Source organism: Sitodiplosis mosellana, unplaced genomic scaffold (genome assembly GCF_009176505.1).
Source record: "Sitodiplosis mosellana isolate CC-2019 unplaced genomic scaffold, AAFC_SMos_1.0 Smas_scaffold_47, whole genome shotgun sequence".
Taxonomy (NCBI): Eukaryota; Metazoa; Arthropoda; class Insecta; order Diptera; family Cecidomyiidae; genus Sitodiplosis; species Sitodiplosis mosellana.
The window spans coordinates 2605257-2628774 of NW_022595289.1; the positions used below are offsets into that span (position 1 = coordinate 2605257).

Genomic DNA, 23518 nt, shown 5'->3' on the forward strand with positions numbered 1-23518 from the left:
AATGTTGACTTGATGTTTTACACAGAGCACACGATTTTCATCATAAGAATTGAATCGAAGACGTGATTCTTCAAAGGAAATATTTTTACCTATGTTGTGGGGCTAAAATTTTATCAAATAAAAAAGAATTCCTGAAATAAAATGAGATGAAAGCTAAAGACATGTGTTTTTAATAAATTTTTTTGTCCGCATTTACATTTTTATTGTAAAAAATCAGGCGATTTTACGCAATACATAAATGCATTTATGTAGACATGATTGGTAATTCAAATCATCCTTGGATAATTGTAAGAATGTTATTTTAGAATCCGCCGCTGCCGCCCCAGCTTGATACCTTTGGTGCTGGAGCAGTGTCGTCTTCATTCCAGTCTTCTGGTTGAGCAACACTTGGCAATTTTGGTGTGTCTTCGATCCAGTCAGCTTGTTCCTCGACTGGCTCTGGAACGTGAGGAGCTTCGACGGCTGGTGTCTCTTTCGTGGCAACTTCATCCTTTTCGGTTTCTTCTGGATCACGGTAGAAGAACAAGTCAACAACGACGTTCCATGGTTCTTTGCGTGAGATTTGACCACGAATGCGCAAAACTTCACGGGCAAGCAACCACCACATCAAACCAATTGAGTGAGTTGATTTGGTGTTGCATGGAATTGCAATGTCGATGTATTTCAATGGGCTGTCAGTGTTGCAGAAAGCAATGACTGGGATGTTGACATATGAAGCTTCGATGATTGGTTGATGATCGGTCAATGGGTCGGTGACGACCAAAAGACGTGGTTCACGGAAAGCTTTTTGAATTTGATTGGTGAACGCACCAGGAGTGAAACGTCCAGCAATTGGGGTTGCTTGGGTGTAGTTGGCGTACTTCAAGACAGCGCGTTGGCCATACAAACGTGATGAAATGACGAAGACCTGAAATAAAAAACGGTTTTAGTTTTTCGCCCAGTAACAAAAATCAACGGATTTCAATTGCAAATAATAGACTTAATCGATCAGTTTGTTGTTGGCATCATTAAATTTCAGCCCCGAAAGATGATTGAAAAAAATATCATCATGAAAAAAGTTCCATTGTATGTATACATGCATAGTGAAGAATTTAGTACAATTTAACTTACGTCTTGTGGATGTTCGATGGCGACGATGGCACGGGCAGCCAACAACAATTTTTCCCAAGTGCGGCCCAAATTGATGATGTTGATACCGTCTGGACGGCGTTTGAAAACGTATTGTTCCATTTGGAAGTTGACTTTGTCGGAACCGACATGGGTCGTAGCAGCTAACATTTTTGTAACGTCATCCTCTTTGAGGGCAAGAATGTCCAATCCTCCCGACATTTTAACGTTTTTTTGTATTTATTTTCGAGTTACGGGTACGCGAAAACCTACATAGCCACCGAATAAAATTTCAAAATGTTTAGTACATTGACATCAAATCGGTGCACCGCAACGTAGTGGGCACTCAAAAGTAAGGTTAGGTTTAGTATGCATCGCAAAAGTGCATTAATCACATGGAAAATCAAAAATTCGAACAGAAAAATTAACACAAACATAGAAGATATTGGAATTTCTTGATAAATTTATAAAAATTTCACATGAATAACACAAAAATTTCAATGAATCGATTTTATGAGTCTACTGGGGCACGTACTCGGTATGTATTAAAACACGTGGCGGCGAACTTGATAATAAAATCATAGAAAAGCCTAAATAAAAGTCTAAGTATAGTCAAAATTTTATGGATTTTGAAACGATTCAATATTTCGCTTATGATTAATGCACTTTTTTCGTTGAAAATACGGAGAAAAACTTAGAAATATTCGAAAATATGTTTGACGGTAAAAACTTACGCTCTGGATGCCACTGGGAGCAAAAAAGAAATGGCCGAATTGTAGTTCGGTTTTCGTTCGCTTTGACATTTCCATGCTGTTGCTGCTGCTGCTGCTGCTACTGCTATTGCTACTACTACACAGTACATATGAATGAATGTCTCAAAGTTGAAGCGTGAAGTTGCTGCGAGTTTCAGTGAATTGAACGTTTTCCAGGTTTACGTACTTTGAACAAATGAACGTTGGAATAAAACACATTGGCAGGTTTTGATTTTTTACTGTCGGTTTTTTTCTATTTGTTTTGTATAATTCAATTTTTGGTGATACCGAGCACCAATTTATTTAATTCACACATTTTTGTGTGTGTGTCTAATTTTTCGGCTGGCTGTTACTTTGGATTACACTCATCGTTGACATTAAAATACATTTATACGTTTATGTTCACCATTCATCATTAAAATATCAACATTTTGTTTGTTTGTGTATGTATGGGCATTTAAAATCTCGTTTTACTTGATGTATTTTAATTGAATCTTAAAAAACATTTCTAATGAAATTTCCAACAAAAAACAACATTCTCACCATTTTGAACCTGTTTCCCCAAAAATTGTAACAAAGGGAGGAAAAAGTCGCAAAAAATGCAACCCATTTGAGGAAGTAATTTGAAAAGAAAGTGGAGAAGCGAGAAAATCCTATTAAATGTGAACAACTGACAATGAATGCTTGCGGCCGTTTGTAAATGTAACTACAATTTAGGATGATGCATCTGCTATGCAAAGTGTAATTGATTCCTTTCTCTTTGAAAATGACACACTGAACATACTACAAACACATTCATTCCATTTAGTGCACTTTTGAGTAATCTAACCTAGAGGGAAAAGGGTTTCAATGTTTTTCTTTCTTCTTTTTCGTTTTATTTCGTAAGGATTGATCATCCTTTGTTTTAAGTATTGATTTTAGTTGTTTTGGCACAGTTGATTTTTGTTAACATTCGTGCATTTATTTATTGTCTATTCGATAGATAAATGAACCGGCTACTTATTTACTTCTCTTGATTTTTTCCCCTCTTATTCTTTTCATTACAACAAAACTAACAACTTGATGATTTTGTGCACAAAATGCAAAATTTTGAACCTAATACATAGTAGATTTAAAACTGAACGAAAAATGCTTATAATCAAAATAAATTGTGTAACGTTTAACATTCAATAAATATCGCGTTAAGTGACTTTTGCTCTACTACAATTCACATTAAATATATCATGACAATTATGTTCATCAACAATCAGGTGCTTACTTTTCTGCGTATGACACATTGGGCGGTGAACTACAGCCATACCCTTAAAAATATGCTTCATTTTTTTGTAACCATATATTTGTTGTGTTTGGATGTGTGTTTCTACTGATTAGATAGATACCCAATCACTTTTACACAAGAGGAATACAGCCGTCAATATGGAAAACGATAACATCCAAATGATATTATTCTTTTCTCATTTTGGCGCTAGAATCGCACTCGTGTGACGATGATTAGGTGCATTCACTAATACTTTTTGATTCTATCAAATTAGTCATCAACACCTATTTCATGTTAATTTTTTCTTGGCGAATTTTCTTCGATAATTTAGTAAAATTCGGTTTTTTGAATCTGACCTGCATCGTCATTTACCATTTTTCTTTTGGTTTTGTTCTGTTTTGATATCTGTACAAAAACTGATTGAAAATCCTTTTTTAAGCGTATGAATTGTTTCAACTGAGCCACTATGTTTGCTTTTTGGTTCGGTGGTAGAAACTGATGTGATTTAGGACAAAACTCAAATAACTTGTTTGCCTGCTTCAAATGACCCGAATTTTTTCTCTTACTTTTAAATCTACAAATCAGTTTGTCATTTTGTTTGAAAATGAGAAAAACTGAACACAACCCACTCTGACCGTGTTTATGGCCGAACTCCTTAAATGACAACTCTAACTCTTGACTGTGTCACAAAGTGCACGTATCATTTCGTGTTAGAATATGGACTGTTATTTGGTAACAAATTGGTTTTTCTTTTTTTCACCTAATTATACTACCTAAATGTGATGCAAAATGATTTCTATGGTTTGATTCGTTTTTTGCTCTTGCATTTGTTTTCATGTTTGTTCTAGATGAATGTTTTCGTTTGCCTCAACTTTTACTTAAGGCATTCCCATGAAAACACCTTTTGCATTCAGATAACCCCGAATTTTGTTTGATTCCCATGAGGCATTCAAAACGAAAAACAGTTTTCCCTCATGCACTTGAAACTAATTCAAAATGACCTGAATAAATGGAAGAAAGGAGAAAAATGTAGTGTGAACAATGAGTTTGAGAACACGATGGTTCTCGTATGCCGAGTCGAAAGCTATTTTCGAGTGGCCCACACGTTTTAAGGACAGAATTGAAATCCAGTTTGTTTTTGTATTGAGGTTCACGAAATCCTGGTTTCGATTTGTGTGTAGGAAAAAGCGTCGATTTTCAAAGCAAGCAAGATCACAAATATTGATACTGAGGTTCTGTTTAATTTGATTTTCCGTCATTTGATTCCGTTCGAGCTGAGCAGCATTTTACAACACTGTTTCGATCTCGGCAATCTCTGTCTTGAGTGACCTAGTGTGCGAAACAATTTACAATCAAATTTAGAATGCAAACGGTAGGTTTAATTAGGAAATGATTGGGATTAGGATGAAATTGTCACATAATTCTCACCATCTATATAAATCCTGTGCACTTCCGCCAAGGCTCAAGTTACCCAACAACGGTGGCCGCTCCTTGTAATGATGATTCAGTAAATCAGACGCGGACGAAAGTCTGTGGAAAAGCAATGATCAATTCATCAGTCATCAAATCTTTATCCATATGAATAGTGAACATTCTGTCTTTTACCTTAGATGAGGTGGTTTAATACCGTGCGAGTCCATTGCCTTTTCAAGTTGTCGCACTCGTAGTTTGGTCATGTCCAGTTCATGGCGCACCTTCCACAGGTGCGTATCGCAAATGGGATCAGAGCACCGATGGTTTCGCAGCATTTCTTGCGCCTCATACACAGCACCTCTGAATGTCAATGAGTTTCCTAAAATATTATAAAACCACGGCTTGTACACTACTGAATGGACAATACGTTACCTGTGAGATGTACCCATTGAGAGAGAGATAAGAGCACAACATCCGCCACGATCTGATTTGGCCAAACGCGTCCGGAAATACTTGAAATAAAGATGTTCCAATAACAAAAGTAATGCAGCCAACAAAATGCCAGCCATCAATAGTAAAAATGCAGATAAAAACTGTTCTAAAGCTAAAGGATCGGAAGATTTGTGCTCCTGTTTCCCCGGACGACACGATCCAGTCATCCAGTAGCGCCTTAATCTTTCAAGATCTCCGTTCGATCTCATTTCAAGCAGCTGACGATTGAACATGTTCACATACTTTGAATTTCTGCCAAATGCCAAACCGTAACCTGCAAATGATCAGTTCAACAGACATTTCCATATTCATAAGTGTCAACCTATATATGTCAAAAGTTTACACAACACCGTACCTGTCATTGCATACCAGCTGCCAACAACGAGCAATCGACAGTCCTCATCCTGTGAAACGAGATAGTCCAAAACAGTTCCATCGTAAATAAATGCATCGAGACCTCCATTCAACACAGCCGCAATGCCATCGTTCACAGTAGTTTTGTTGTATCTAAACGAAAAGCAATCAATCGATACAAATACAATTTATGCTGAAAACACATGAAATCCATCTATCACTTACTGTGACATATAGTTATGCATTTCTTTGAAGTATTTTCCGATAGTTGAATCCGTGTGACTGAATGTGGTTGTTCCAAATTTGTATGATGGTTTGTGTGAGTACGGTCGCATTAATCGTGAATCGTCTAATCCAGTAAATTCATGGAATTCTTCACTGAAGTGTCGACCAATTCACACATTCAGCAGCAGGAATTTGAAGGGGTGCCGGAATGACCATAAAAAGAGAAAAATTCACAAATCAAATGAAGACTCAATACGTATGAAAGAGATGGAAAAGCGAAAGAGATGCATAAAGCAGTAAAAAATTTATCCCCTACTACCGAGTTATCATGAACGCTGCGAGGTTGGCAGTGTAAATAGCCAAAAATACCACAGCAAACATCGCCCATACATTCGTCATGAATCGCGCTGTAAACCCTCTTGGCGAATCAACGTGAACAGCCGCTTGAAACAAAACCGCCCACACTAACCTTTTATTTCCAAACGTTGGGTAATGCGATTCGAAAGAAATAAACAATTAGGTTCAAATTGAATTCATAGAATTTATAGGAATTTATCATCGTTATTGTTGTAATGTTGTATGTTATTAATCAATATACAGGGCGTAACAGACATGTATTGTACAATATTTAAATCATGTTTTCCTGGGGTCACGACGAAATCGAAATGTAAACGCATTCGGCTCGAATACCAAAGTGTTGACCGTCATTCAATACCCGCATAATAGCCGAAAGTACGACTATTTACCCAACTTCAGTACAGAGGCTGAGTTCGAAATAAATACTTCTCACATTTTGAATAGATCCAGACCTCAGAAATAAACGTGTTTACGTGTTCAACATATTGGCATGCAATTCTGTTACACTCTATATTATTATGTTTTTTTTTACTATCTCGTTATCTCAATGACATTATTATTATTTATTAATGTTAATATTGCAATATGTTTAAAAGTGAATGTAAACCAACCAGTACGTCCGGAACAATGAAAATCGATGTGGTACATTTGTTTGCACTGATAATTTCATATCGAAACCGCTAGGAGACAGCCATTCAAACAGGAATATCATAAATGTGGCCGCTTGGATTGCTACAATGCCCACCTGTATTCATTTGCATTGCATTACGTTGCGTGGTTTTTTGTTTGAGTTGAAGAGTAAAGTTTGAATAAGTTGTTCATGAAAAAATACTATTTCAAAAGGGGCACACAAAAACTCTGAAAACTAAATTCAAACCAGGGAAGAAGCTTTCGAATCAACGGGGTTTTCGCCTCTTTACACCTGTTGAACATTTACACATACACACAACTAGAGTGCACTTCGTTAACGATGGCACTCCCTAGAAAATTCAAATCTTTGTTCTCAAAAAATGAGTAGAAAATAAAATAAAATTCAACAATTTACCCACAACGGAAGCTTATGCTAAGAACAACAACAAGCATTGGATTAGTTTTTCATTGCGTTAGCTTACCAACATCCAACTCTGAAAAAGTTTTTAAAAAGAATCCGAATAAATTATTCAGAGTTCGAGAATGCACTCCATTAACATTTTAATTGTTATGAAATTGAATGGGCATAAAATGCTACAACAACAACAAAAAACTCACCGATGTATCGAACGGTTCTAAGAACGCCGTCGGGGAAATAATACCAGTTCGCTTGTTTACAACGATAGCGATTCCAGTTTCCATAAACGGTTCGCTAAAGTCAACGACAGCCTCCCGTTCTGCATTAATCATTAATGATGTTAGCACCATATCAACCCTTCTATTAACCAAATCGGCAATCAGTCCATTCCATTTTCCATTTTCCAACGTTCCCCATTTACCATCCTCAACCCGCACCAATTCATATGTGAAACCTTTTTAAAATCCATTCAATTATTTATAGTTAGACTGAAATGAGGCAGCCAAATGCAAAAAGGGGAGGAGAAAATAATTGAAATTTACCTAGTGGTTCGGCGAATTTTTCAAGCAAATCAATACAGAATCCAGAGCAGCATTGGTAAAAACTACCATTGCGATGAGCTTGCCCAATATCGATGCTGTGATAAAATTTTAAATCGAATTTTCAATATTTTATCATATTATAAGTGGGGCGAGGTTATGTTATTTTGTGAAAAATATTGCATCAACTCGTAATAATGGCATTTCATACAGAGCTTCAACTTACTCTGCAATTTCATTTTCGGCAGCCACTCGACAGAGCACACCTCGTTCCATTAAACATTTCCCACTGACGGGATCGGGTGGAGACAAACTGATGTAGGGCGGCTCTTCTAAAAACGATATTTTCAAGTGGAACTTTTCCGGGACACCTTGTGGTGGGGCATGTGAATTTCCAGGCCACACAATGTCACGTATATCCAATTTTTGTTGTTCCCACGATTTCCATGTGCCAATCTACAGAGCGATTCGTCCAATTACAATTGATAGCAATTGATGAAAATTAATGCTGCAAAAGTGGATATTTAATTGACATTACCTCTTCCCACATCAAGCTCTTGCTGTTGCCACTCGGACGCAGGTTCATAATTTTCAGTTCGGTATTTTTAAGGTCTCCGTCGGCAGTGAACTCAATATGTGGTTTGTTGATCTCACTCTCCAGCGAGACATTGCGCAAATGACGGTAGAAAATTTCGCCATTTTCCCATCTTGATTTGCCTTCAACTTCACAGCTCAGAAATTGGGTGTTCAGTTTGCGTCCAGCATTTGCCGGATCATTCAGATAGCTTTGAATGCCGAGTGCGTACACCTTCAAGGCGGTCGAGATTTCATTAATCACCGACTGACTCGATGTGTCAAAGTGAACACCTAACATTCCAACCGGAAATTGCGGTGGAGCCTGGGTATTCTCAATAACACTCTGTGTCACGACCCACACATACTTTTCGCCGGTGATTTTTAGCTCATCGGCCCATTGTAAAATGTCGACAGCCTCACCTTTTGTGCAATACAATAGCATAATGCGTGACTCACTGTTGACTAATTCCATTAGATCACTGGCTCTCGTCACAATAATCGAGTTTAAAATATTAAACTTGAAATGTTCCTGCATTACACTCACTCGCTCGCGAACGGCCTGTACAAAATCATCATGACCCGCTATTTGTGACGTTACAATCGAAAATTGATGCCACTTATACCGTTCCAGTATACTGAGCATTGCAGCACTTTGGTGCTCAATGCTTGGTGCTAACTGAATCTGTAACCGTGACTGTGACGCTGTTCGTTCTAAACCTGAGTTGTCCGCATGCCATGAAATCACCGGAATCCCCAGATAACTGGCCAATTGGAGAAAGTATTGTGCTGACGCAGTGCTTCGTCCAAATGTTTCATAATTCACCAAATAAATAATGGCCGAAACATTTGCCTGCAAAAAATCTTTGCACATTGTGTCCAAAATAGCTGAACAGAAAAGAAAAGGAAAAAAACGTACTTTCAAACTGAAGAACGAATTTCAGGAAATTAAATTTCGCGAAGAATGTCCTTTTCGCTCGTTATTAATAAATGACGTAAGTCAAAAAGTGCCACTCACTTGTCGGCGATGGTGTCAGCAAAATCATGTCGAAATGAACATTTTTTGCAGTAAAATCAACCTCACGCAGAAATGGCAATTTTGTGTCGCGCATTTTTTGTAACGTCGAAACTGCGGATGAAATGGCCCGCTGGTATTCACGTTTACCGAAATTCGTGTGCGGAACAATCAAACCAATATTAAAATGTTGCGGTGTATTTTCCTCTTTTTTCGCGTGGTGTTCCAATTTGTGACGTTCTTTGTCGCCACCGATTCGCTTCGGACCACGCTCTCCAATTTGGATGCCTGACGATTCCGATGATGTTTTTGACCGCCATGCCAAGGTCGTTGTTGCAATAATCGATACGAAAACGAATAAAATGCGTGACGTTTTCATTATCACACCCTCTCCAAGAGATCTGTGAAAGTAACAAGCTATTCAAAGCTTTCTTCACTCTTACGTAACAATCGTTGAATACCCCCAAACCAATGTATTTTGCGTTGAAGTTTTTTTCTTTAGAATTTTTTATGAATCATTTTAATTTTTTATTCGTTAAATCTCCATTTTAATTAAATAATTTTTGTCATGGAATTTGTGGTATTTCTTTTTTTTTGCGTGATAAAATTTCATTCACATTCTTCACACAAATTCATTTTATTCCCTCTTTCTTCGTTCCATTGACTCTTCGTGGTAATTGTTATTGAGTTATGAGATTCATGCAAATCGATTTAGTTGAGATTGGTTTTATGAAGGGCGTTGTCACATCTATCGCGTCTGTGATTGCATCTGAATATACCACAATGTAAAAAACACCATCGACACTCGAAAGTCAACAATTCCAAATCGATCCACCGTTTTTCATTTGCACTGTTCACATTTCCTCGAAATTTTCTATAACAATCCAAGTGGAAATGTAATTTTTCCACATACACACAGAAAAAAAAGCAATTCGCAAAACGAAACGCACACAGTGTATGGTGATGCGTGCTTTCTTTGCAATAGAAAAAAGATGTCTGATTTTCAGAGAGCATACAGTTAATGGATGTCATGTAAAAGTGCTTTTGCTAAAGCTAAGCATCGTTCATCCTCTCATTTTCTCTCATTCGTTCTCTCGGTGCGAGAGAGCTGTGCGATGCGATGCTGGCATCCATCCACTTGGAGAACAATTTTGTATATACTTTTTATAAGTTGGCTTGCGAATAAAAAGCTTTTCTTCCTCATAAACGACCGTATTCTGCGCAGTCTCCCGTTCTCTCTCCCGTTTTGTTTACGTATGTAAACGGGTGCTGCTTTTTGCGGAGTGTGCTTTTGTGCCATTGTTTGTTCGGTTTATCCGCGGGCATGTTTGGAATCGAGCCACTTGTTTCAGTAGATTTGTTTACAAAAATTTTCACTTGTCTTCACATGGCTGTATAGCTGTGTCGTCAAAATATTTTATGGGGTAGCAAAATAACATAGCATTTTATCAGCTTTATGATGGCACTCATCATTTATCTGCGTGTTCCGTCAAACTTACCAATAGACAACTGAAACATGAGTACACACTCATTCGCTCCTTAAATTCATTAAGCGCGTGCTATACGGTTATCAGTACAATGAGTGTATTGTTTTCCGTGCGCGCCTTCCTATATTTTTTGTTCTTACTGTTTGGACTTGAATGGGGCAGAACACAACTTGACTTCGTCTTTTGATAACAAAGATGACGTATATTCAACTGTGTGCTAGAGTGTTAATCGCTATTGAAGCGAAAGGGGCATTATAGAGATGAATCGAAAGTCGTACATTCATTTTGCATTGTTTGAATCGGAACAAATGTATTGTGAAGCGGTATGCAATCTCAAGTATCTTATTGCAACAGAAAGGAAAGTTTGGAACACACATTTTTATGGTGTGAGTGTGTATGCCCAAGTTTCAAGATGAAAATTCAACATCCGAATGTATTTCGGGGCCGAAGTGAACAAAGAATACATGACGTGTATCATTGTGCACACGTATAATATATTGTATATACTACATTGATAGATGAAATATGGGAAAAGAAATCGACTGAAACATAAGCTACTAAACCTCTCATCAGCACAATTATTATTGTTTCGAGAACAATCGATTTGTCAAAATCATGCACTTAATGACTTGTCCCGTTTCAAATCAAATCTCGCACAATTCAACAGAATGTCATCTAATAGCATAGAAATCGGTTTCAACAACAGCCAAGTCATTTCCATCACCTCAGCAAATGTTTATTTTTGAGTTTTAATTACCTCGTATCAAAATGTATAAAAGCCGACGACCAAATCGAGTGGAAATCAATTCATTTGTTATCAATTAACAACAATGTCGAATCTCGTCTTCTTTTTGCTTGCATTATTTTCGACTGCTTGTTTGGCAGTCGAAAAACGTCGTGACGATAAATGGCCACCGCCAGAGGTTGTTGAAACATTCAAGCCGATAGCTCAAATTTGCCGTGCCAAGACCGGTGTAACGGATGGTGTGTCGATTATTCTTATTATTGATGTTTTTTCTCAAATCTTATTTTATTTTATATTAATTTTTAACGAATTTTTCTTATCGTAGAGGCCATTAAGGAGTTCAGCGATGGTGAAATTCACGATGACCCCGCACTCAAGTGCTATATGCACTGTCTTTTCGTTGAAGCAAAAGCTGTTGACGAACATGGTGAGGTTCACTTGGAATTGCTACAAGTGCATATAGACGAATTAGATAGAGAGATCCAGGACATTGCCATCCATATGGGGAAAAAATGCTTATATCCAAAAGGCGAAACTCTGTGCGACAGAGCCTGGTAAATAATAAATAATATACACAAATAAAAAATTATCAAACAAAAAAATAAACAAATAATATGCTTCACTAATATAATTCCAGGTGGTACCATCAATGCTGGAAATCCGCTGATCCAAAGGTATAGTGCAATTAGAGGATTTTTCTTATTAAATGCTCAATTATTATAGACTATGTATGACTTCATATAATTTAATGCTCTTTTCAGCACTACTTCCTTATCTAACAAATCGATGGTGATTGGGGTGATGAGTTCAAAACTATTGTACTGTACAGCGCTGCTACTAACTAACAATGTTGACAATGAAATGTATTCTATAACCCAATAATAAAGCTTTTGTTGATATTACCAAATAATGGTCTCACTGTTCATTACAAAAATGGAATATAGTAAGAACTATTATTATTCAACTATTAAAGGAGTCAAAATAGGTGAAAACTGCGAATACTTGACTTGAAGTCGACATGTTTTTCATTTGGAAGGAGTTATAATATGTACAAAATTAGTTAAGGCTGGTAATAAAGAAAAATATAAAAATAAAGAGAAATATTTCAAATCTAGCAGGAGAGACAATTTTTCTTGTTGTTCATTGAATCTTACCTAATTTCAAAAATAGGTTCCTGATTTTTTTTTCCTAGTTTCGGGGCTGAAATACAGAAATTAAATTTTTTAGTAAATTTGTTTCTGGACCATAGCTATTGCAACAATAGTGGAAGACCTAACAGCCATGTTCCCATGTTTTGTAAACAGTGAACAAACCGTCCCCACGTGCAATTGGCAATGCAATTGGAAAAATCGCTAGTGAATTGCTGGTATGCTCAGATATTACCGAGAAAATATGTGTCTTTCTCGTGCCTTAAATAGTTTGGTCTTCTGATTCTTTCAATATCAAAAGTATAAATTCCAATAAAATGAAAATACTTTATTTCCAAAATTCATTTTAATGAGGAATAAATACATTCTTTCTGGGATATTTGTTTTTTTAAGAATTAGAATCTAATACATGTCATATTTTGAATAAAATGTGTTGATTAATTAATAATTAAATAGGAAATCCCTCTCAATTGAATCTAAAACAGGAAATAATGCTGAAAGAGAATGTGTGTGTGTAAATTACATATAACGAATTAAATAAAGTTGAAGAATAAATACGTACAACGGGATCTTTGGATTTCCAACATTTATGATACCAAAAAGCGCGTTCACAATTATTATCGCCTTCTGGGCGTAAGCATTTGCGCCCCATATTAAGGGCAATGGTCTGAATTTCGTCATCGTAATTGGATTCAATATGGTCAGCGAGTCTCATTACAAACAATTGGCCTTTATCGTTCATCAGCTCCAGTAATTCGAACACACAGTACATGTAGCATTTAAGCGATGCGTCCTCATGAATTTCTCCATCGCTGAACTCCTTAATGGCCTCTACGATAAGAAAAATTCGTTAAAAATTAAAGTTTTCAATTTTGATGTACATAATGAAATCTGGAATGTTGTGATTTTCCCACCTTCGGTTACTCCAGTTCTTTCTCGGCATTCGGTGGCTGCTGGACGGACCCAGTCAAGTAACATCTTTGGTGGCCACTTTGTTTGGATTGCAGAAAAAAAATAAACAAATTATGCTCAGAAAAATACGCTGTAAACATGAACATCATTAAAATACAAACTTTTTCATCACGTCGAACTTCAACGGCCGCTGTGATGGCTGCGAATAAAAAAAACAATGTAATTCTGGCTACTCTCTTGCTCATTTTAACTGAGTTTACCAGCCTAAAGTGTGGAAGGTGATAAGCAATTCGCTATTTTATAGCAATTTTTCAGCTCATTTTTCTAATAATGATTGTGAGAGAGTGACAGCCCATTATTAATTACTCGCAACAATATTCTGGCATCTGCTTTGTAAGCATGAAAATGGAAAAAAAACGATATGTCAGATTAAGCGAAGATAATAATTAAAAACAAACTGAGTTGGTATGTTCAACATTGTTATCAAGAAATTTGGCGCATTACGGTGGAAATTTCTGAATAAAATAACATCTAAAATGATTTTCCGTTGGTCCACATATAAGTTTGAAAGTTTCTTCCAATTGCGTACAGTCTTTTCTATATGTTACAAGGTTTTGGTTTTAGTTTCGGTGAAAGTGCGAACATTCTTGGATTGGTTGACCCGTGACAGAAACCAGTAAGTTTCCATAAAATTCGTTAGATGGCATCACCATCAATGTCAAAGTCTATACGAAGAAACATTTTGAGCTTTAATTTTAGAATAAAACGAACTAAATACGATTGCTTAATTTGATTTATAATTATAATTAGCGAGAAATAATCAAAGTAAAGCTCAATTCAATTTACCATTCAACATGAAATTTGATGTTGAATCCATAAAATGTCTAACATATAATTGCCGAACACTCATACATACACTCGAGCAAAACCGGCTGCGAAGCAAACAATAAAACCTATTAAAGTTGTAGGCAAAAGGCGTTAGAGGTCGTGCGCTGTCATGGAATGTGCGAACGAGACGGCGAGATGGAAACAAATGAAAGGAAAGAAAATAACATTAACTTCGCACAATACATCAAAAATCAAGTGTCTTTTTCTTCGTCGTAAATACATACAAGCAGCAAATTGTCTTCGTTCGCCTTTATATGTTATACATATTTTCCCTGTCTTTCTCTTATAAAACCACTGTACTTCAGTTTCTTGTTTTCGTTCCATATGCGAAAAACGAGTTTCGACACACCAGCAGCAAAAATGTTTAAATTGCACCGTGTTCCAATGTCTTGTGCATTATTTTTACAACGAAAATATGTTATTTTCAACGCGTAAGTAGATTTTTCAAATAGAGTTTTATTTTTCAAATTAGAAAATATGTTAGCCAGTGAATTAACAAAAGAAAAAAGACATACAGGATTGTCCGAACATTCCGAAGGACTTCGGACAAAGTAAAGAAAAAACGAAAAATTAATTGTTTCGATTTGCGAACTTAATGAGCAAAAGCAATTTCAAAAAGTGAATTGTTTGATGGAAAAGTGGCCGAAAAAGAGCCACCAAAGTGAAATAAATTGTGTACAATATTGAACGAAATGAAATGTTAACACGACGGAATATATACAATTCGGTGATATGTATGTGGGCGTTTCTATCAGTCAGCCAAGTGAAGGTTGATGATGGGTGAAAATCACTCGGAGGTACTCTCTTTTTCACCGTATGGTTGGACTGATGTGATTGTCATCTGGCCGACATTCATTCCGTTGAATTGCATTAATTACATTCATTGTGCAAGTAAACTGAATCAAGTAGACGATTAGTTTATGCCAAAGTGAAATGTCATTTGGAAGTATCTTTGTCTTCCGTCACAACTCTGTTATCCGTTCAGTGACAAGAAACAACAAAACAACTTAAAGAAGTTAATAACATGCAATCAAACGCAATTTTGCATTCGCAGAACGGCAGCCAATCGGTTCCAAGCGACTGAATTCAATTCTGTTTTTTTTTTTTGGCTGGTGTGTTTTTTCTCCCATTATCTATTGATGCGTCACAAAAATGTTCCGATAGTGCAATGTACATCAATTTTTTTTTACGAAAATCTGTTATTGTTCTATTTCAAACTCATCGATTTGTTGGTGACCATTTAGTCAGTGTATAAAGTTAAAGAGAAAGAATCTGTCAATTTACAAACGGCGAAGTCAATAATAATTTATTCAATCAAACTGAATTTTTGCTGTCAATTGTGCTGGCCAAACGTTTGATTGAACTGGGAAATTAGAATGATACGATTTTTGACTAGTTCGAAATGGCCATACTTCATTGGATGGACGAAGAAAGAGTGCACAGAGCGCAATTGATAACGAATGAACGAATGAGTAATGGTGCTAAAAGCGCCAATAGAGAGTGAATGAGTGAGTGAGTGACAAGAAGAGGCAGTGAGGAATATTTTGCAGGGACACGTCAATTGTACCGAGAAACAAATGTTACCAAAACAAACACAATCAAATTGGCGGAGTGTTACGATACTAATCAATTTTTTCCAAGACGAAATAGAATTAATTGAAAATCATGAGTACAATATTGCTAACCTGTACACACCGTATCAAAGCGAGCAAATACACGGATTCCTTGACGCGGTGAAACGTATGCACAAAAGCAATTCATTTATTATATATATATATGTATATTTCGATCAAATGGAACGGAATAAATATATATATATAGAATATAAAGAGGAAAAAAAACGCTAAAAGCCAACAACTAAGCCAAACATCAAGCAGCGAATCTATACACTTGTATGCGAATAAGTGCGAGACGACTGAATGTAGTGGAACGACCCAAAGAGAAGGAAAAAAAACACACAGCCAGCTAGTAAAAGAAACAGTACAATATGTGCACATACAAAAAATTGACAATTGAAAACTAGATTGCGAAATAGATTTGAGATGACGCACCGTCTGATTTTCCAATATATATTTTTTTTCGTGTGTAACCATTGTGCGACCAAACATATTTTAATAAAAAAAAATGCATGGATTTTGAAAGGTTGTGTAAGCATATAGCAGCAAAAACATTACGAGCTCAAATGATTCCATGGCAAACAACAACGGCAACAGCAGTAGTAAGAGCGACAGATTCGAAGTACAGAAATAAGTGAAAGATTGAGTGTTAGTGCATGCGAGCGAAAAGCAAAGAGAGAGAGAGAGAAAAAGAAGGAATTCCAATGGATATGTTAGCCGAAATAAGTGTGATAGTGGTTCGATATATTGTGCTTTGTGACTGGGCTCTGTTGCATTATATTTTTTTTTCTGCTGTGTCCCCCCAATGTCTTGGGTTTATTTCACTCACTGCTAAAGCGATACTCGAGATATCACACAAAAAAAAGAAATATTGCAGCAAAGCATATTCGATTCGACGGGGGCTCTTTCTTGCAAGTAAGCCAACCAGCTCGCTCTCTTTCTATCTCTTACTCCCTCTCGCGTACTCGCGCCGTGATATTCGTACTATCGGTAAACATATTTTTATTGTTACGAGCACTTTTTTTCTTCTTTCTCACTGCCTTGTGCATTTTTTTCTTCGTCTCGGTCTGTCGTGGATTGTAATATCTTTGTGTAACTGTCTCGATGCAACGTTGCAAACCATAAATCCAATCGTTGCGCTGGTTCCGTTGCTTTAATTTTTCATCATTCGCCAACATTACCAAACCTGTTTCATAAAATTAAAACGATACATACATTGCTGACGAAAAATTAAAACAGGGCAATAAAAAGGACGCCAGAGAAAGAAAAAACAGCAAGCGAGCGATATATATAGAGAGAGAAAAAGAGCAACAACTGAACAATAAGCGATAATTAGATACAAAAGTTATTGTGCGCTAAAGCACAATTTTTTATTCGGCACACACACACACACCCATTTCATTTTCAGCAAAGAAGTTAACCAAAACATAAATTATGTTGTACAGCCAAATTCTTTCAGCTTCATTCATTTTTGATTGCCTTCTTATCGAACATTTCCATTTTACAATATGGTATCGTTGTAAAAATCGACTCGCTTGTGTTCCATATGCTATGCATTTTTACACATTCCACATTCATACATGCAAAATTTTCCGTTCCATGCTTCAAATATCCATCTATTCATCAATTTGTTATGACATTTTTGATTTTCTGTAGATTTTACGAATTTCGTGTCCATTCCTTACTGCGCTCATCGAGTGAATAAAATTTGAAGAGAGAGAAAAAAAACACTGGTACGATAATGAATCATTCCAAGAAATCACCTCAAAATGTTGCAAATACGAAAACAAACAAATTCCGAATTGATTAACAATCGATTGCAGTATTCTTGAGATTTTGTGGTTGTCTGGGAATTCCCCGCGCACAAAGAAAAAAATGTGAGGAAAAAAACAAACAGCCGAATAAATAAATGCGATGAGATAGTGTTACCAATTCACCACGTCATCGTAAAAACTCATTTACAGCCTTACACTCAAACCGTTCACATTTATACAGTGGCACAAATATGTGTATGTGCCGCATTTTGCGGATCGATTTGCATCATTCGACCGTTCACTACGCCGAACAACTGAACGAACCTCATAATATAGTGCATATTCTCGCATGTTTGTATATATATGGCTAGAAAAAAGACGTTGCCGCTTACAGCTAGCTCGTAATCAATATGTGACCCCCTGCATTCTTTCTATTGATCCACATTACATGGTTTTCAATTTTCCATCCACCCAATTTATGGTGTTGCACACACCAGTCCTACGGTTGAATCATATTTCATTTGCTCCACTGGAAACAAAGATCATCGAGTGAGATGAAAAAGTAAAATGGTGAACAAGTCCAGACAAAAGGGAAACTGTGAGCAGAAAAAATCATACGATACTGTTTGTAGTGTGTGTAAGGAATTTTCGTGAGTTTTTCCAAAAGATGAAAACAAGGCGTTGACAAGCATATTGTTTTATGTGGATTACGAATTGATCTGTCTCAGCTTATCCGAGAATGGCAAGGTAAATGGCAATCAACAATCAGGTCAAAACAGTTGGAACACACTCATCGATTGACTATAAAATCATAAACAAACACTAAACAAAGATTGGAAAATCGTATGCAAGCATTAGAAAACGGAACATATGGATGGTGTGTACAAAATCAGCGTTTACGTGCGTGTGATACGGAGCCAATGAGAGACAGTGTGTATGCGAAATAATGTTGGAGAGATGAACTGGTTGACATGATTGTGCGTGTATACATAGATGGATTTGCTTGTGTGTATGTGTTTATGAGACAATTCTTTTTACGTGCGGAATGTAGGCAACAAGTGGAAAGCTGTATTATTATGTGGCACAAACACAATATTCACAATGCATACCGTTTGTTTGGATGTCGGCAAACGAGGAAAAATTCTATGAGTGCATGACAAAATTTTGAAATCTAATAATTAATTTCATAGATATGGAAATTAATGCAGATTCAGATTTTTTTTTCCCAAGTTTCTTTACAACACAAACGCTTGGCAATTTGCCGACATAACAGAAAAAAATGAAACAGTTTCGGTCCATTCAGTGCATTGTGACGATGTGTGCGCAACTGAATGACATCATGCCGGATGGAATGTGCGCTGATGAACAAGAATAAGATTAGCAAAATTAAAGTCAAACAGTCCTGTTCAAATTCATTTTTGGCTCAATTTTTTCTATGTCAAGCGACAAGAAAAAAAAATCGGAATTCTTTTTTTACCGTCTTTCCTTTTTCCTTTGTCATTGAAATACTTTTTTAATGGTCGCTTTGATATTTCTCGACTTGACTAATCGGTTCCAATTTTGACTATCATTATTTTCAGATGTGATTAGCCGATCCAAATAGAACATACAACGACGAAGAATAATTCAGGCGAGACAAGAGCAGGAAGTGGAAGCAGCATTTTTTTGATTCAAACTTTTTTTTTGTTCGTTCGTTTTGTTCCGTTTTTGTTTGTTTGCAAGTTATCAATAATCTAACTACTTACCAACAAATTTTTGATTAAGTCAGTGGATTTTAAATATGTCACAAAGTTGCCGTAGTGTGTCTATTGCTTATAACAAAAAACGTTATACAAAACAAAAAATAACAATAAAATAAAGAAGAAAAAGAAAGAGAGAAAGAGAAAAATAAAGAGTCCATAAAAAATTATGTGCTAAGATGTATTCAATGTGCTTTTCAATTATGTGGCCTAATCAGAAGACAAAACATATTTAGAAAAGAACAAGCAGACACTTGATAAAAAATAAAGGGTTTTCCAAACCTGGTACAGACATTTCCATTTAAAACAAAACACTAGCACAACGCATGCGAAATAAGACAAGAAAATCAGTTGCTGAAAGTTTTCTCGCGTATAAATAAAAACAAGACAATTGCATTAAAAGTGTAGTAGGTAAGAGAAAAGATTGTCTCTCGTTCGGTTGGAAAATAAAAACAAAATAAGGAAAGGACAATTCGCGTTTGAAGTGTGTGATCTCTATTTTATCGATGGTGAAACCATATAAAGTCGGCGATTCTGTCATTTGTGACAATTTAATTTCAATTGAAACTCGTGGCAAAACCAAGCCGATCATTTCAAAAAGTTCTACAACTTTTCTACCAGCAAATAAACACGATCCAAATAACATGGCTAATGAAAGTGCAACTGCAGTTGTGACTGCAACTACAACGCCAGGTGAGAAATATTAGCACATTTTTATTCACAATTCAATCTTGTCAGAAAAAATTCGTAATTGCATTAAATTCATTAATCATTTGTTTATAGTAGCAGCAGCAGCACCAACACCACCACCACCACCACCAACCTCAACGGCAGCAGCAGTATCAGCAGCATCAACGGTGTTGACGACCGCATCATCGTCAACACCCTCAACTTCGACGCAGCAATTTTCAGCCACTCAAGTAGTAATTACAACGCAAACTAGCACCCATATACCGACGGTGAGTCAATCGGATGCCGTCCAATTTATACGATATTCGAATGGCTAACATATTTTGTTTGGTTTATTACATTTAGCTTCAGCCCCATATAAATCGAAAAATGGCAGCTGCACCTCCACGACTTGCTTTATTAGGTGAGTTGTCTAACCGAATTGTGTGTTTTTGTTGGCATTTAAAAACAAATCCATAATCCTATGTGGATGCGTAGCGTGGCTCCATAGAAACAGCAAAATCAATTAATTCAAATATTAATCTCAATTCTGAACAGCACCGATTGCGATTCAAGCGAATCCCAGTCCATGGCCAATCGTGGAGCCAGTATTCCATTTTTCTGGATTCGAGCATCAACACTATTGTCCAACACATTCACAGGGTCCACAGCCGCATGAATACATCGTATTTTTCCATGTAAATGCTGGCGTCTCCGTTACATTTCAAATCGGTAGCAATCGCGAAGTGATACGAGGTAAGAAATTCTACTGACTTCTTTTTTCATCCATTCGAAGTGTTATGACTACCACTATTATTTTTGTGATGCCGCCAAAGAAACGGAAAATATAGAATAGAAATCAAGCCCCATTGATGAACAAATTGATTTTGGCTACGACTACACACTCATATATGTGCTTAATTCTTCCCTATAGAATATCGTTATTGTTCGGATATAAAATGTAGTAAAGAGTTGTGTGTTGCCTTTCACAATTTTTCACTGGTTGATGCTAAAAAAAGCTTAGCACAGAGTCGATCGAAATGACATTTTATTTTGGTTTCACATTACTTTGAATAAATGCAGAAAAAAAAGAGAGAACAGAAGAGGGATTGAATAGAAAATTAAGGCAATAATCTATTTCGTGTTTGTTATGAATGAAATTGTGTGACTAGCCTTTGTTACTGTTGGCTCTGCTCTTGTGTGTTGTGTTATTATGTTGTCTGCTTCAATTGAAATGAAATGAAGAGAAGAAAAAACGAAGAAAAAAAGAAGAAGCAGAGGTAGCGAGCGCATACTGGCGTACGGCAGTAACAGCTACCAGCAGCAACGGCAACTACACCAATAGCAGTCATACAATTCAACTTGTGTTTTATTTAAAGCTTCGAATACAATTCAATTTTTTTTCTTTCTGTTATTTCTTTTCGCCTCTTTTACATTTTTAAAGAGAAAGTTCAGTTCAAAGTAATGAGTCCGGCAAAAACACGTATTTCAAACATTGAACCATCGACAATCGCGAATCGCATGCATTCGACACTGAAACAGTATATATTTGAAATTTGAATATTTCAAGGATTTTAAAGCTTCCTTTCGTTTAAATGCCAGAGTGGTTTGTTTTTGCATTCAGTCGGCACTCTATTTAAAAGGCTAAATTGACGCTCTCGCAATGAATGGCAACGGTTTGTGTATCAGTTCAGGACTGCAAACAGTTGAACTTATGATAAAAACAGCAACAACAACAACAACAACAACAACAACGACGAGAACTGCTTGGTTCACTGTGTAGCAATGTATACAACAACTTGCGTTGCGCTGAACCGAATCACTGCATTCCAAAACATTCGCTTCCTATCTGTTATTTCTTTTTTCTTTCTGTTTTATTCAGCTGTTTTCATGTTTCATCAGAAATCTAGGCAGGTCAATTCAATTGATTTTTGTTTTTGTACAATTTATTTATTGATTGTGTTTTCAACAGAAAAAAACCACACTGTGGTTAATACTCGAAACAAAAAATGCAACGGAAAAATTCGCTCTCATAACGTAAAAGTGCATTGTTAATAAAGATCAGTTCCCGAGTTATGTACGGTGTACATGCCCGAAAAAAAACATACATGAGGTGTAAATTCGAAATGAAAACATCAAATTCAGCTAACTTGTGTATTACGTACACGAATTGTCGCTATCGTCGTACATTTTTCGTTAGCTAAGCAGAACGCAATGCGTATACGAGCATGAACAAAAAAGATGGATGGATGGAAGTGAAAGAAGGTATGAAAAAAAATCTAACTGCGCGCTGCAATAACGGAATTTGATGTGATTCAAAGACTTCGGAACACCGCCGAAGCCACAGTAACAATAACACAGATATGAGACTGTATTTTATGTGTGTCTTGTGAGATGCTTATTATGTGCACAAAATGAAGAAGAACACATCCCATCGCGCATTGGATCACTTTTGGCCTACACCATCAAGAGATGGAATTGAGCCCGAGCTTAGTTTAGGTTATACAAGCTTAATTCAATTGGAACGTTCGCATATTCGAATCGAATAAGAGACATGGGAAAATGAAGGCAGACCAAACTCGAGAGAGCGCGAGGGAGAAAAGAGAGAGAAAAAAAGAACTGGATTTATGTGAACGAAGCTCAGTACATATATCAGTTGGAATAACGTGTTTTGCATCACAAAGACACAGACAAAAAGCGAACGTATTCAGTTTGTTCGGGCTCGACTTTGAGAGAGCCAAACAGACGTGTTGTTTGTTGAGTTTTTTTTATTTATTTCAAAAAAAGATTTTTCTTCAATACGCGATCGATTCGATACGACTGTCGATTCACGTGAATGGTAATGGCAGATTTCATTCGAAATATTTGCGTTTGATGTGTTTTCACTTGACATTAGTTGCCATTATGTCAAAGGGAACGCGGAAGCTAATCGAAAAATTGAAATATCACATGATTAAATGGATTGGAGTGGGAAAAGCAAGCTGATACGCGCGCACAGGACGGCTGAATTCGATTCATTTAATTCATGTTAAATGTATTGGCGAAAGGAAGGCTAAATCGAATGTACAGCCTTGCATTGTCTTTGGCTGGCATTTTATGCACATTGTATCAATCTCTGTGTATATGTGTTTTATTTTAATTCTTCCATCTCTTGCTCGCCAGCTCACTTGCTGCTTAACACTCGCTCGCTCTATCTCTATCCCTTGTGAAGAACGATGTGTGTTTGTCCACATGCCAACCACAGAAAAAATGTATTATCCGTTTCTCCCATTTCTGAGCTCTATTCAAATGGGGCCATATCGACGAACTCAAACATAAAACAATTCTGCACATCCAATGTACGCGACGACGCCGAAAAAATAGTTGCCGTTTGCGATTTTTTCTTCTTCTTCTTCTCCTTCTTCTTCTTCTTCTCCTTCTTCTTCTT

At 36.6% G+C, this 23518-nt stretch overlaps 5 protein-coding genes across 15 annotated transcripts in view; 2 read left to right on the forward strand and 3 right to left on the reverse strand.

Moving 5' to 3' along the window:
- Positions 1-164: 164 nt before the first annotated feature.
- LOC129569996 (40S ribosomal protein SA) lies at positions 165-1949 on the reverse strand. The gene is made up of 3 exons (XM_055449324.1): positions 1842-1949; positions 1111-1376; positions 165-907 (listed from the first exon to the last, which is right to left on the reverse strand). The coding sequence occupies exons 2-3, from the start codon at positions 1327-1329 to the stop codon at positions 302-304; spliced, it is 825 nt and encodes a 274-aa protein (XP_055305299.1). The 5' UTR covers positions 1330-1376; positions 1842-1949; the 3' UTR covers positions 165-301.
- A 136-nt stretch (positions 1950-2085) lies between these two features.
- Positions 2086-10142, reverse strand: LOC129569997 (glutamate receptor ionotropic, NMDA 2B). Of its 2 annotated transcripts, none has more exons than XM_055449325.1 (14): positions 9137-10142; positions 8084-9006; positions 7772-8001; positions 7549-7643; positions 7207-7460; positions 7071-7082; positions 6570-6703; positions 5921-6070; positions 5602-5754; positions 5378-5529; positions 4976-5296; positions 4723-4909; positions 4546-4647; positions 2086-4446 (listed from the first exon to the last, which is right to left on the reverse strand). In XM_055449325.1, exons 1-14 carry the CDS (start codon positions 9510-9512, stop codon positions 4404-4406), a joined length of 3132 nt encoding a protein of 1043 aa, XP_055305300.1. In that variant the 5' UTR covers positions 9513-10142; the 3' UTR covers positions 2086-4403. The 2 variants fall into 2 exon arrangements, with proteins under 2 accessions (XP_055305300.1, XP_055305301.1); XM_055449326.1 differs by having other exon boundaries at positions 4723-4890; positions 4963-5296; positions 9137-10139.
- Positions 10143-11219: 1077 nt separating this feature from the next.
- On the forward strand, positions 11220-12276 carry LOC129569998 (pheromone-binding protein-related protein 6). Its single transcript, XM_055449327.1, has 4 exons — positions 11220-11604; positions 11691-11919; positions 12003-12039; positions 12127-12276. The coding sequence occupies exons 1-4, from the start codon at positions 11451-11453 to the stop codon at positions 12142-12144; spliced, it is 438 nt and encodes a 145-aa protein (XP_055305302.1). The 5' UTR covers positions 11220-11450; the 3' UTR covers positions 12145-12276.
- Positions 12277-12896: 620 nt separating this feature from the next.
- On the reverse strand, positions 12897-13751 carry LOC129570000 (pheromone-binding protein-related protein 6-like). The gene is made up of 4 exons (XM_055449328.1): positions 13587-13751; positions 13428-13503; positions 13076-13344; positions 12897-13007 (listed from the first exon to the last, which is right to left on the reverse strand). The coding sequence occupies exons 1-4, from the start codon at positions 13668-13670 to the stop codon at positions 12990-12992; spliced, it is 447 nt and encodes a 148-aa protein (XP_055305303.1). The 5' UTR covers positions 13671-13751; the 3' UTR covers positions 12897-12989.
- A 686-nt stretch (positions 13752-14437) lies between these two features.
- LOC129570001 (fibronectin type-III domain-containing protein 3A-like) overlaps positions 14438-23518 on the forward strand; it is a 33860-nt gene continuing 24779 nt past the window's right edge. For 2 of the 10 annotated variants that reach the window (XM_055449329.1, XM_055449330.1), the window contains exons 1-5: positions 14495-14744; positions 19264-20115; positions 20203-20381; positions 20458-20515; positions 20650-20847. In XM_055449329.1, the coding sequence (XP_055305304.1) occupies positions 19929-20115; positions 20203-20381; positions 20458-20515; positions 20650-20847 (622 nt within the window). In that variant the 5' untranslated portion in view covers positions 14495-14744; positions 19264-19928. Of the gene's footprint in view, positions 14745-19263; positions 20116-20202; positions 20382-20457; positions 20516-20649; positions 20848-21195 lie in introns of those variants that run through there. The other 8 variants (XM_055449336.1, XM_055449338.1, XM_055449332.1 and 5 more) reach the window with 7 other exon arrangements.

Excerpts from the sequence above, each read along its gene's own strand:
- LOC129569996 (XM_055449324.1), bottom strand. The coding sequence starts at position 1,329 with ATGTCGGGAGGATTGGACATTCTTGCCCTCAAAGAGGATGACGTTACA. Across the intron at positions 908-1,110 it reads CCATCGAACATCCACAAGAC|GTCTTCGTCATTTCATCACG; the intron begins GTAAGTTAAATT and ends TTTTTATTTCAG.
- LOC129569997 (XM_055449325.1), bottom strand. The coding sequence starts at position 9,512 with ATGAAAACGTCACGCATTTTATTCGTTTTCGTATCGATTATTGCAACA. Across the intron at positions 4,910-4,975 it reads TCTTATCTCTCTCTCAATGG|GAAACTCATTGACATTCAGA; the intron begins GTACATCTCACA and ends ATAATATTTTAG. Across the intron at positions 4,447-4,545 it reads GCACAGGATTTATATAGATG|GTCACTCAAGACAGAGATTG; the intron begins GTGAGAATTATG and ends TTCGCACACTAG.
- LOC129570000 (XM_055449328.1), bottom strand. The coding sequence starts at position 13,670 with ATGAGCAAGAGAGTAGCCAGAATTACATTGTTTTTTTTATTCGCAGCC. Across the intron at positions 13,504-13,586 it reads AAGTTCGACGTGATGAAAAA|TGGCCACCAAAGATGTTACT; the intron begins GTTTGTATTTTA and ends ATCCAAACAAAG. Across the intron at positions 13,345-13,427 it reads AAGAACTGGAGTAACCGAAG|AGGCCATTAAGGAGTTCAGC; the intron begins GTGGGAAAATCA and ends TTCTTATCGTAG.
- LOC129569998 (XM_055449327.1), top strand. The coding sequence starts at position 11,451 with ATGTCGAATCTCGTCTTCTTTTTGCTTGCATTATTTTCGACTGCTTGT. Across the intron at positions 11,605-11,690 it reads CAAGACCGGTGTAACGGATG|AGGCCATTAAGGAGTTCAGC; the intron begins GTGTGTCGATTA and ends TTCTTATCGTAG. Across the intron at positions 11,920-12,002 it reads ACTCTGTGCGACAGAGCCTG|GTGGTACCATCAATGCTGGA; the intron begins GTAAATAATAAA and ends ATATAATTCCAG.